Below are 13,589 nucleotides of genomic sequence, written 5' to 3' on the forward strand. Positions count from 1 at the left end.
GAATGAAAGCTACGGGTTCTCCCTGGAGTGCGCTGTGCCTGGAGAAGCCCAGGCAGGGAGAGAGAGCACACAGGCCCAAAGTGTGTCCTAGAGGCATGCTACTGCTGCTAGGACCCAGCATTCTGTCACAGCTACTGCATTTTAGGACCATTTCTATAGAAACCACAACCCCAGCACTCCCTTTCCATTTTAAAGGAACACAAAAGAGAGCTAGGAGAGTCAGTGATACTGAGGAACCTAACTCAGCCACCTAAGGGCTCCCTTGTCCATGTGGCTCAGGGGCACGGCTCAGCCACACTGCTGCTGTGTGTTTGTGGCCGTGAGGATGGGTGCACTTGCTTTTTATCTGGTTCCTGTTCCTCCACAGGGCTTTAGAATGAAGTCAGTTAAATGGCAGCAGGACTATCTTGTGTTGGGCGGCCTTCTGATCTGTGGTGGCAGGCACCTAGGGTCTTTAGGGGGACTCAGCTGAGCCACTTCCCTCGGCCTCGAACACCAGCCTGGCTGGGAGTGCACACAGGTGTGGCCCACCCAACAACAGCCACCCCTGCGCTCCAAAAGAAAACTTGCTGGAACCCACAACCTAGGTCTCACAAAACCTTTGCCCCTTGTCGCCAGGAAGCCTTGGGTGTGCTGCACAGGAGCCGACAGGGCTGGTCTGAGTTCCAGGTGAGCCTTGTCATCTCACAGGGGCCAAAATCACCCATGCCCCCAGGGCACAGAGGAACCTGGGTGCTCTAGCTCTGCCGGCCTGGTGCCCACCTCCATGATGCCAGCCTGGCACATGGAGGCCTGTTTGCTGAGGAAGGCAGGCCTGCAGAGTCTGGATTTTCCAGATGCGTGACCACAGAGCCCACTTCTGACCCCCAAGTGCAGAACTCCGGGACTAGGTCCCTCTCCCAGGGCAAATCCAGCCTGGTGGGGAGGAGGGTCCATGAGGCGGTGGCCATAGCAGGACCTGTTGTTCGGCAAGCCCTAGCAGTCCTGGGTATGTCCCTAGGTCGGCCAGTGTGATGCACAAGACCAACAAAGTGACCCAGAACCAGAAAGGCAGCATGGGAGCAGTGGCAGAACCAGGGCTGGTCTCTGGGGCAGCCCGGCCTTGAACAGCACGCTAGGGCTATGGGAAATGGCACGGGGCAGTTCATCCTAACTCTCAGCCACTCAGCTCACCCCTTACTTCTCCCAACAACTGGAGTAAATTGGGATGGGTGAAACTGCTTTGCTTGACCTCTTGCCCTTTGTAATGACCTTCATTAAAATCCAGAGCCTGGCTGTAACTTTCACCTCAAGTCAAAAGGACGGGAAATGGGTCTCAGGTTCCCAGTCACCTCTAAAATACAGCATTTAACTCTAGTGGAACAAAGTGGGAACAGATTTTTAAAAATCTGTTTCTTCCTGCTCTGGGAGTTGTCTAAGGAGAGCCAGACTGCAGAGCTAGACTACAGAGCCATTGGACCACTAGCACCCATGGGCCTGCTTGCTCGTTTTTAGAACCCCCAGGAAACACTGAGGGTGGTGAGCTATGGACCAGACATCCTGGCAGCCCCATCTGGTTAATTGAAAATAAGGTCCTCCCTTCTCTTATTCTCCCCCTGCTCCTTTATCTTACTCGTGGAAGTAGAGCCAATGCCATGCCTAGAAATAGAAGGCATCTGTAAGAATCTATTATAGTAAAAGGGTAACATACTAATTAGACCGGACGTCATTCCAGACATTATTCTGGACGTCCTTCTGGACGAAAATGGGGCCAGAGGGAAGCCCGGGTCCTGGGTGCCAGAGGGCAGCTGGTGCCGGCAGCCAGGGGAAGGAAGGCCTACTCTTGCACAATTTTCGTGCATCAGGCCTCTAGTAATGATATAAGTACTAAACAATGTGCTCAATCCGGTTCTGAGGTCTGGCCCTTCCACTCTTTGTTGAAAGGGAAAGGAGTTGGCAAGTGTTAAAGAATACTAAAAACACCCAACACTAAACCAGGACATCATCCACAACACCATCAGATCTCCTGAGTGCAAACTGAGCAGGATAATGTTATTCAGAGGCTATGTATCGTGAACCATTGAAGAGCACCTCACTGAAAGCTGAGAGTGTCAGTCACATATCTGCCCTGGTAGTGACAGGGAGACACACCCACCATGGTCAGAGGTCCTGAGAATAGGCAGCGAGAAGGGTGCTGCCTTGACCTCCTCCATGCTAGTTCTGGGGACGGATGCTGAGCTCTGATCTGAGGATGGAGCCCCCAGACCCAGAAAGGGTGCCCAGTGCCTCCCCGTCCACACCCCGAGGATGTTACCTGGGCGGGAGCACTGCAGGACACATGCACCAGGTCCTGGATCCTGGCCGTGGCCCGGGGGTCGCTGGAGCCGATTAGCACTGGAGCACTGATTTCCACGGAATGCCTATGGCTGGCAGCCTGCGAGGACCTGTGTGTCAGGCTGACTGCGGTGAAGGAGTGACGTTTCTTGGCATTCTTCTTGCCGTCCACACGCTGCTGAAAGGCACTGACTGTCCCTGTGCTGTTTAAAGTGGGACCTGGGGCCACACTGGCCACTGCGCCGGGGTCAGAGGGCAACGAGGCATGACAGCCAGACACAACAGCTGGGCAGAACTTGTCCATTGCAATAAGCTGCTTGGCCGAGTCGTTGAGCTAAGTTAGAGAGGGAGAGGGGCTTCATTAAATAAGGATCACATGCCACACCCAGCTTTCCGAGCTCACCCAGCCTGCATCACAGTTAGAAATGGACACTGTTCAGACTGGTCAGGTCTTTCTAACAGGGCATCAGGTACGAGAGGTGCAGCTAAACACACAGCAAAGGTTGGAGTGCCATCTGAGGAGCTTATTGAAAAAGCTCCACCACATCTGCCCCAGTGGAGCTCCCTGCTCCTGGGCTGCCCGTTTCTGAGGGGTCAGAGAGAGAGAGAGAGAGAGAGAGCAGCAAGGAACGCCTAGCCCTTATCCGCCAGTCACCATGGCAACAGGTTGTAGGCCTGCCTTGCAAATCTGGTCACCCTGGTAAGAGATTTCAAGGCATGTGACCAGAAGGCACTTTCTAACCAGTGGTGGCTGCAGGTGGCAGTAAAGTGTGGCTGGTGAACAGGAGCCTGGCACCGAGTTGACCTGACCTGGTTCATGAGGGGTTAAAACTGCATTCTTTCCAGCAATTCTGCAAGGGCGCAGGGCACAACTCCTTCCTTGCTCTCCCACCTGCAGGGTCTTTACAGGGAGAGTTTGATTCCTGGTGGAGCTTATCAAGGAAGTCAGGATGGGTTCCAGTCCCTGACAGCCTGGGTTCCTGGGCCCCAGGGCTCCAGGCCCCATGGGCAGGCAGTGCCTGAGGCTGGAGGGGCCCTGGGAGAGAGGTACCTTCTCCTGTTGGGGTCCGGCGGGGCCTTGGTTAGATGAAAGGTCAGTTAATCAGATGAAAGGTCAGTTCATCGTCTAGGAGCCAGAGTGTGCCCCTGGCTCTTCCACCTGGAGCAAGCTTTTCATTTAAGGTGTACAACGGAGCCGCTTCCCCAGAGGCTGCACTGAGCTCCACCTCTGTTCATGCTAGAGGGGGAACTTGCAGCGACTGCAGGACTGAAGCAGAGGTGGCCGGTTCCCATGGGCTCAGAGTAGCCAGGAAGGACATGCGCTATGAGAATGAGCTGGGCCCATCTGCACAGACAGTTAAATAAACATGCTAGATAAACGTCAGTGGAATTCTATTCTTTCTCCCTCCTCTTTTCAGAAGTAGCTGAAGAAACTGAGTCAATGCCAGCTAGCCCCTGGGACCTGCCCTGGGAAGCACAAAGGTAAACAGGAGGGAACTCGAGCCACTGGTCTGTTTTCTCCTCCCCGGACAGAAAGGGCGTGGGATGGGAGCCTTGGTGAACAGGCCTGGCACACACTTGCCTGCAGAGTCTGGAATGATGCACGGGGTTCAGACAGGAGTAGTCTGGGATAATGCACAGGGTTTGGGCAGGAACAGGGAGAGCAAATGCGACAAGAAAATCCCTAAGGGCAGGAGGTCCTTGCAGGCAGGTAAATGCAAGGACGCCAGCTGTGCACCTGCCTGTCGACTTCACCCTGTGCAGGAGCCACGCCCATGTCCTCGGCCGAAGGGAAATGTGGGGGAATGTGGGCTGGAGCCTGGTGGGGCCAGGCCAGAAAGGGCCATGCCCCACTCAGTGGAGTCTGGCCTCAGGCCTGGGTTGGGAGATTCCCTCAGCCCGGAGCCATGGAGGTCTCACTCAGGGTCACTACTAGGGTACGGAGGCCACTGCTAACATCTTGATTAAGTTAAAATGTTTTAAGAAGACCAAGCTCCATTGAATTGCAGCAGTGGGAGCTCTGATGCTTCCCCTCTGCAAGGCCAGGCAGATTCTATACACACCACTGACCGGGAGGCCCTTGGGCTGTCAGCATTTTCATTACAAACACCCATCTTTCAGAAGGAGGATATGAAAATATCACTCTAGGCCCCCAAATGGGTGATCTAAATCCAGGATTGTTTACTTTGAAATGTTTACTCCAACAAACTCAGCTGCTTTGCTCTATTTTATGTCTTTTATTTGCTTGCTTCCTCAACAGTCCTAACTTGAAGAACACCACAGCTCCTGTCCCCCACAGCCCTGTGGGCTCTCCAAAGGGGGTTCCAGACCATGGTCTACACCCGCACTGCAGGGCCAAGTACAAAAGAGAAAAGCTGGAAAGCACAATGCCCCTCATTATGGGCATCAGAATATGGTCTAAACACACCCTGTGTGTCTCCACTTGGAAGGTTATTATACAGAATTAATAACAGAATTCCATTCTTCCCCCAAACAATGGCCCTGGACTGTCTCACTGAGTTCCACTGTTCCTCTGTTGAATCAGTATTAGAAATTCCAATTTCAAGATCAGGAAATCCAAGCACCTATAGGTCAGGTGTGTGCTCAATAAATACCTAGCCAATGAGTGAATGTGACTAGCCATTTCATGTGTATGCAATAACATCTACTTGTGGAGCACGATGTAAACACTGCTTGGCACTTGCCCACATGCCTTCAACAACCCCTTTGAAGGAGCTGTCACTCACACCCCACTTTGCATCTGTGGACCCAGCACCTAAGAGAAGTTAGGGAGCCTGTCCTGAGAGGATGTGTTGGAGGTGGGACTCCAAACAGTTCACTTCAGTCACTCACCAGCACTGTTGCCAGTGTGAGCTGGGCAGGGCTGCATGTGGCTGGTAAACTTTTTCATGGAGAGAACTTGTCTTGGGACATATTCCATGGTCACAAAGGGGCTTAAAGATATTTATTAATAATTAATTATGCAAATTGAATTAAATATCTATTAGAGAAAAAATTGGGCTCAGTGGGGAAGAAACTTAATTTCAATGGTTACAAACATGGACCAAAATTGACATGAGTATTTCAAGGCAGGCAAGAGGTGTGGGCAGGAAGGCCATGTGTACACACGTGGTGTGTGCAGGGCCTAAGTAAGTGGCTCAGGCCAGGAGACTGCAGGCTGAATGGGATGTGACAGAAAGGCTCGGCCAAGTCCTGAGCAGGGTGCACAGGCTCTGCAGAGCTGGTGGTGCAGACGGTAAGGAGGATCTGGGGGAGGCTGTTGGGGATTCCTGGGACAGTAGGCAACAGGGGCATGGAAGTGACATGGTATGACCGGAGGAGGTGAGACTGCCCCAAACCACCGGGGGGTGTACTACAGAAGGAGAAGGAGTCTAACGATGTGCCAGGGGTTCTGCTTGGCATTAAAGGTATATCAGTGAAAAACAATTACAGAATGCCCATTCTCATGGAGATCTAGACAGTAAGCAAGTAAGTAATTATATTTAGTATGTCAGATGGAGAAAAAGTTTGGGAGGGAGACATGCTGGGGAGGAGGGCTCACTGAGAAACTGCCCTTGAGACAGACCTGAACGAGGCACGGGAAGAAGCCAGCTGACATCTGGGGGAGAATGGCAGGGTGGGCTGCAGGTGCAGAGCACTGCGTTTGGAGTGGGCTGGTGTGTCGGAGAAGGATCCAGGAGGCAGAGTGACTAGGAGAGTGTCCTGGGTGGAGATGGAATCAGATATGATGGGGAGCAGCCTGGCCAGGGCCCTGGAAAGTCCTGGCTCTGCTCTGAGATGGGGGTCTATCACAGCTAAGGGACATCTGACACACCCTCAGCACGACCCCTTGACTACTATGCTGAGAACAGACTGAAGGAGTCTGGGGCTTTGAAGCTAATGTGACAGTGTTATTGGAAAATTCTCACAATTTAATGAAAAAAGCAAGATAGAAATGCTTACTCAACAAACTCCCAAATTTGTTCAAAATTTATGTAAATCTATACATAGAAAAGAATAAAGAAAACAATATGCTAACAACATTTCATTTCATTCTTTTCCTACATATATTACATATATTTACTAGTAGGATCATAGGTGATTTTAATTTTCTTCTTCACACTTTTTTGAATTTCCCTGTTTTGAACAATAGCCAGCTATCATTTTTACAATCAGAAAAACCATAAAAAACAAAACAAATGACCACACTAGGCTGGGGTATCTATCAACCTATGGTGAGATTCCTGAGTCATGGCAGTAATATATTTTGCCATTTTGTGCAAAGTATGAGGCACCGTAAAAGACTTTGTTGTTTTTCAGTTTAGTGAAATGCAGTCATTTGTTTAAGAGCATGAGGTTTCAGGGAAGATCTAGCAAAGGTTTCCTCCTCAAGCCCAGCTTAGCGGTGGTGTCTTGATGATTAGTGCTGGGGTCCCACTTCTTAGGGAGACCAAAATTGTTAGGGAACTTCCCTGGCATCACATTCCCATAGGGACTGCCAGGGGCATCTGAGAACTCAGAGGTGTAAAGGAGCCCACCAGGCCCAAAGGGCAGCAAAGTGGAATTCCAGAGAGCTAAGAGGAGGTGGGAGCAGGGCCCGCAGGCCAAGTGCCCCTGAGCTGGGCTCTGTCCTTGTGTAGGGACACAGCATGCCTGTGAGGTTTGCTGACCCTGCACTGGGAGGGGCACTCCTGACTTCTTCTCTCATCACCTCCCTGTCAGTCATCTGATTGCTGGGCAGAAGGTCTGACAGCGTGCATGTCTGACAGACAGGGCATCGCTGTCGCTGAGCAGCAAAGGTTTACTCAGAGCTGAGGGCTCCTTTCCTCTCCCCACTCTCCCTGCTCTCTATCTTGAGCAAGGTGCAGGTTCTGTCTCCACTCTGTCCCAGGTGGGAGGTCTCAAGGCTCATGCTTGAGGGTGAGGAACTAGAAAGTTTCTTTGCTTCCAGATATGATCTATGTTCTTCTGACATTCATCTATATATATAAAGAGCCAGGTTCGTAACATCCAAAATGACCAAAGGCTCGACTGAACTCCAGCAGCCTGGACTGAACACTAGGCTGCACATGCAGCAGGTGAGTGGGCTGAACTGCTGACCTCTTGGAAAGAGAGAGAAGCAGGGCTGATCAGCAGTGGCAGCCTAGCCTCTCTCTTTCTCCCAGAGGTCAGCAGTTCAGCCCACTAGCCAGCATCCTGGGGCAGCTGCTGATTGCCCCGCCTCTATGATCAGGCCTGGAGATAGGCCCTGAGATGCTGACTGGCATAGAAACTGACCAATCAGAACCAAATCTGGGTGAATAGCAAGAAGCCAATGGCTGCCTAGGAGGTGAGGCTTTTGACATTGACTGGCATAGAAACCGACAAATCAGAACCTACTCTGGGTGAACTGAGAAGGCAGAACCTAAGGTGGGGGCTGAGGAGGGGTTTTAAGGTCAACAGCTGTTTGGTGTAAGGTGTAAAAAAGTGATTCAATTTTTTAATGACCGGTTTGGCAGTATAGTGCATATGGCTGGCTATCAGTCCTGATATAGGGATTATTGTGTTTATGTATGCCAAGAGCATCTCCTCCTGCTGAAAAAGGCTTTTCCCCCCATTTAAGCAATCCTATCCTATATAATCTATCTATACTAATGAAAGTGTAATATGCTAATTAGACCGGGTCGACTGGCCATCCTTCTGGATGTCTGACTTCCTTCCAGACAAAGCTATGGTGGTGGGGGCTCAGGCAGAGACCATTAGGGGTAATCAGGCCAGCAGGGGAGGGCAGTTGGGGGCAACCAGGTTGGCAGGGGAGGGTAGTTGGGGCGAGATCAGGCTGGCAGAGGAGGGCAGTTGAGGGAGAGATCAGGCCGGCAGGAGAGGGCAGTTAGGGGCGATCAGGCAGGCAGGCAGAGGCAGTTAGGGGTGATCAGGCAGGCAGAGAGGTCAGGGGTGATCAGGCAGGCAGCGGGGCAAGGTAGGGGCAATTAGGCCAGCAGAGGGGCAAGGGAGGGACGATCAGGCTGGCGGGGGGGGGGCAAGGTAGGGGCAATCAGGCAGGCAGGCAGGTGAGTGGTTAGGGGCCAGTTGTCTCAGATTGCAAGAGGGATGTCCAACTGCTGGTTTAGGCCCGATCCCAGTGGGCCTAAACCAGCAGTCGGACATTCCCTGAGGGGTCCAAGATTGGAGAGGGTGCAGACCAGGCTGAGGAACCCCCCTCCATGCACAAATTTTGTGCACCGGGCGGGCCTCTAGTCAATAATAAAGTTAACATTTCCATAACCATCTCTCATATACTCATCTTTTCCTCAGCTAGATCTAAGAACAGGGTATGAAGACTTACTATGACTAAAAAACCTCAATGACAGTCCAGTAAATTTTCCTTAAAACTTAAGATCATGTTAACACAGAAACTGTGTTGCAAATTTAGTAATAAGAAATACAAACAAGAGCAGAGTTTCAAACACACATTTACCTCCTTTCAGCACAAAAGGTTTGTAGAGACATAAACAAACCCCTGGGATTATTCCCCTGTACCTGGCCTTGAACCTAGCCTCAGTCCTGGGTCAGCACGAGGCTCGCAGCCTGCACCTGCCCCTGCAGCCACAGCCCAGGCTCCCACATGGAGAGGCTGGCTAGGAGCACTGGGGTCTCTGCAGCCCAGGGCCCTAGGTAGAAATGGCAGTCCCCCAGAGAGCCTGGGCTGGCCTCAGACTCTGGCCTTAGCATGACACTGGTCAGCCCTTTTCTGAGAGTTGGGTGATCCGGACCAGGTCCCCTTGCCCTACTTGGTTCATGGATATTCCTTCTCCAGATAACTGTTTTCATTCCCTCCAAATGGAGCAGAAGATGGTTCCAAACTGCCTATTTATTTATTTATTTACTTATTTATTTATTATATTTTTAATCTTTACCCGAGGATATTTTTCCATTGATTTTTAGAGAGAGTGGAAGAGAGAAATATCAATGTGGGAGAAACACATTGATTGGTTGACTCCTGCATGTGCCCCAACCAGGGCCCCGGGCTGGGAGGATCCTGTAACTGAGGTACATGCCCTTGACCACAATTGAACCTGGGACCCTCTAATCCACAGGCCGATACTCTATTCATTGAGCCAAACTGGCTAGGGTCAAACTGCCTTTTTAAAGGGCTGACATTCTTTTTCTTTATTCACATGATAGTCTCAGAAACACCACACTAGTGGTAAAATTCGATTTTGCAACAAGGTGGTAAGTGACAAGGGGAGTGACACCTGGACTGGAGCCCCAGGGGTGGGTGCTTGCAGCTGGCCTCTGCTCCATGCCAAGGCAGGGAGGGCCCTGCCTGTTAGAGGGGACAGAGGAAGGCCAGCTAGCATGGTGGGAGCCGTGAGCAGGTGGTGGGCATGGGGCGGGGAGGGGAGTGAGGCCAGTGGGTCCCATGGCCTGTAGGCTGTGGTGAGGAGTCTGGATTTATTCCAAGAGCAACGTGCCCTTCTGGAGGCTTTAAGTGGAAGTGAGGCATCCCGTTAACTTTATAGAGAAGGTTCCAGTGGTGCATGGGAATGGACTACAGAGAGGAGATGGGGTGAAGGGCTGGCTGGGAGAGGGTTGCCAGAGAACGACTGGCCTGGGCCAGGGCTGTCCTGAGGTTTTCTTTCCACAGCCCGAGAGGCCCAAGACCCTGTGGGTTTCTGACCACAACATCTTGAAAATTTTTATTCTAGAACAGCCGTGGGCAAACTACGGCCCGTTTGGCTGTTCTATCCGGCCCGTGGAGCCGAAAGAGTGGAGGGTTCTCTTGCTCTCCCCTCCGCTCCTTCACCAGCAGCAGTGTTAACATGGCAATGTCGGGAAACACGGCCGCAGCTCCTTCTTCTGAGTGGGTGGATTTATATCCGCCCATTCAGTAGAAGGAACAACCTCTCAATCTTCCAGAGGCTCCTTGCCCGCGGACGCGTCTCCTGACATCACCCTGGGAATGCGTAGACACGTTATTGTGGTGATGTAGGGAGACACGCCCCTGGAGAGCACAGTATCAGAGCCTTTCTGAGGTAAGATTAAGAGCTCTACTCAAACACAATTTTTTCCTGTTCCCACATTCTGTACATCACAATGACTTGTTAATAAAACAACAAAGACCTTCAGCTTTTAGGGCTTGTATCCACTGCAGTTTTTTTTCCCACTGCGGACGCACGCAGCAGGGAAAAAGACACACAGAGGACATGTCACACTAGCCATGCTGTGGCTGCATTTTTTTGCTGATACAGATGCAGTATCAGTAACGCTACCGTGGCCACTAACCGCATGTGTTAGCGGCAAAACAAATGCATTTTGTGCTGCGTTTGCTTCTCCCCCTTGCGCCTGTAAAAATGCGTGCTACAGGGCATTTGTGTTAACATGCACCACTGCACATTAGCATCAACGCAAACATGATGGAAACCTGTGTACCCTGCATTAACCCTAGCTGCGCTGCATTGCAGTACTGCACCACACTGCAACGGCAGCATGGCTAGTGTGAACGAACCCTAATTCAGTGGGTTGAACAAAAAGATTGTATAGAAATGTGATGAACTAAAGATTTTATTACAAAATCGCTTAATTTCAGGGTTTCAGAAGTAATTGGACAAATGAAAAACTGAAAATCAAATGTTCATATCTAATAGTTGGATGAAACCCTTTCCTGGTAATGACAGCCTGAAGTCTTGTACTTATGGACATCACCAGATGCTGGGTTTTCTCCTTTGTAATGCTCTGCCAGGCTGTCACAGTAGGGGTATATATATAAATATCCTGCCATTTCCAGCTTTTAATAAGAAAAACTGTTGCAATGGGCATTTAAAAGTGGCACTTGGTTGTTTTTATAGAGTCCAGTGGATGCAATCTGACATTGATAATGGGCTCTTTCATACTATGTGCACTGCGGCTGTTTTTTGCCAGTAACGGAAGTGCTAGTGGTAACTACTGGTTACTCATGTTTTGCACTGCCCTAGCACCTCCCATACAAGTGTGTCTGGAAGACACAGCAATGTGCAGCTATGTGTGTTACCATAAACAAAGGGCCTGTGTGAAAGATACACAGGTTTCCTATGGAGGAAAGGGGTTGTTCTCTATGGTCAGGGTGTGCCTCTGTCCCGTGTCTGAACTTTTTCAGATGATTTTGTTATATATATATTTTTTAGAAGACCAAAAATGTTATAGTAGAGCAAATTTAATCACTTGTTTTTATACTTTACTGTCTTATTTTAGTAAAGAATTTAATAAGAGAATGGTACTGTTGGTTTTAGCCCAATATTAAACATGAGTGGACCAAAGAAAAGGAAAGTGGACAGTGAATGCCGAGTGTTTAAGAGGGAGTGGACAACAAAATATTTTTTCACCGAAGTCCGATCAATGCCGGTATGTCTGATATGCCAGGAAACACTTGCAGTCTTCAAAGAGTACAATCTCAGCCGTCACTTTGCCACAAAGCATGGCAACTATGCTAGCAAGCAGTCACCTCAAGAACGGGAGGCTACTGCACAGAGGTTGATGGCTAAATTACAGGCTCAGCAAAATGTCTTTCACAGACAAACTGCAATTCAAGAGACAACTACCAAAGCAAGTTTTATGCTATCATTCAAATTAGCAAAAGCTAGCAAACCTCTCTCTGAAGGCGAGTTTTTGAAAGAATGTATGATAGACAGCAGGTCTCTTGTGTCCAGAGAGCAAAGGCAAGTTTGAAAAACTCAGCTTATTGCACAGGACAGGGACTCGTCGAGTGGAACTGATTGATGAAGACTTGGCCAGCAAGTTAAATAGTAAGGCAGAGTTCTTTAAGTTTTATTCACTAGCATTAGATGAAAGTAATGACGTAAAGGACACTGCTCAGCTCTTAATTTTTATCCGAGGGATTAGTGACAATTTTGAAATTATGGAGGAGTTTTTAGCCATGGAGCCACTGAAAGGAAAAACACGGGAGAGGACTTGTATGACTGGGTGTCTACTGTCATCAAGAAAATGAAGCTACCATGGAGTAAACTTGCTAATGTCACGACAGATGGATCTCCAAATTTAACTGGAAAAAATGTTGGACTGCTAAAAAGAATTCAGGATAAAGTGAAAGAGGAGAACCCTAACCAAGATGTTATTTTTCTTCACTGTATTATTCACCAGGAATCATTATACAAGTCTATATTACAACTTAATCATGTTGTTAATCCAGTCATAAAGCTTGTTAATTTCATTGCAGCAAAGGGACTTCAGCACCGTCAGTTTATTAAGTTTCTGGAGGAAACTGATGCAGATCACCACGACTTACTTTACCACTCTCGTGTCCGCTGGTTGAGTTTGGGCAAAGTTTTCCAACGAGTGTGGGAGCTCAAAGAAGAGATTGGTGCATTTTTGAAATTAAAGGGGAAGTCTGACGAATTTACTGAGCTGAGTGACAAGAATTGGCTGTGTGACTTTGCATTTGCTGTGGATATATTTTCACATTTGAATGAGCTAAATGTGAAGCTACAGGGAAAAGATCAGTATGTACATGACATGTACACTAATGTGAAAGCCTTTAAATCGAAGCTGATTTTCTTTTCCAGACAAATTTCAGACAAAGTCTTCACTCATTTTGCCACACTAGCCACACAGAAGGAGACCATCCAAAACGTGAAGAAATACAGCAAATTACTGGATGACCTGCATGCAGAATTCTGTCGTCGGTTTTCTGATGTTGAAAAAATTGACCAGTCACTTCAACTGGTGGCATGTCCTTTGTCACAAAACCCTGAAACAGCACCAGAAGAGGTGCAACTGGAACTCATCGATCTTCAGTCTGACTTTGTCCTAAAGGAGAAATTCAGCTCTCTTGAACTAAGAGACTTTTATGCTTCACTTAATGAAGCCACTTTTCCAAACATCCAGAGGATGGCACAGAAGATACTGGTGCTGTTTGGGTCAACCTATGTTTGTGAGCAGACATTTAGCGTCATGAACATCAACAAAGCCCCTCACAGATCCAGCTTAACTGACGAACACCTCAGATCTATCCTGAGAATAGCCACAACAAAACTAACTCCAGACTTTGATGCATTAGCTAAAAAAGGAGACCAACAACACTGTTCCCACTGAAGTTGATGTTTTAAAGACCAAAAACCTTTCAACCCAGTCTACATTGCCATCTACATCTACGTCCCGGGCATAATTTGGAAGTTGCACTAAAGAAAATGTTTAATTTACTGTTTACACATTTTGTTCTTTTCTATTTGTTTTAGTTTTAAATTATTTTATTATATTTAAGTTTAATTTGAAAGGCTTTTGTACCTTTCCTTTGTTAGGCA

The 13,589-nt window shown here is 48.9% G+C and overlaps 1 protein-coding gene across 4 annotated transcripts in view; it reads right to left on the reverse strand.

The window, feature by feature from the left end:
- The window catches only part of SH3RF3 (SH3 domain containing ring finger 3), a 371,306-nt gene that overhangs the window by 129,720 nt on the left and 227,997 nt on the right, over positions 1–13,589 (reverse strand). For all 4 annotated transcript variants that reach the window (XM_080653021.1, XM_080653020.1, XM_080653019.1 and 1 more), the window contains one exon: positions 2,294–2,647. In XM_080653021.1, coding sequence (XP_080509147.1) covers positions 2,294–2,647 — 354 coding nt within the window. The remainder of the gene's footprint in view (positions 1–2,293; positions 2,648–13,589) is intronic.

Source organism: Plecotus auritus (genome assembly GCF_963455305.1).
Source record: "Plecotus auritus genome assembly, chromosome: 2".
NCBI classification, from domain to species: Eukaryota; Metazoa; Chordata; class Mammalia; order Chiroptera; family Vespertilionidae; genus Plecotus; species Plecotus auritus.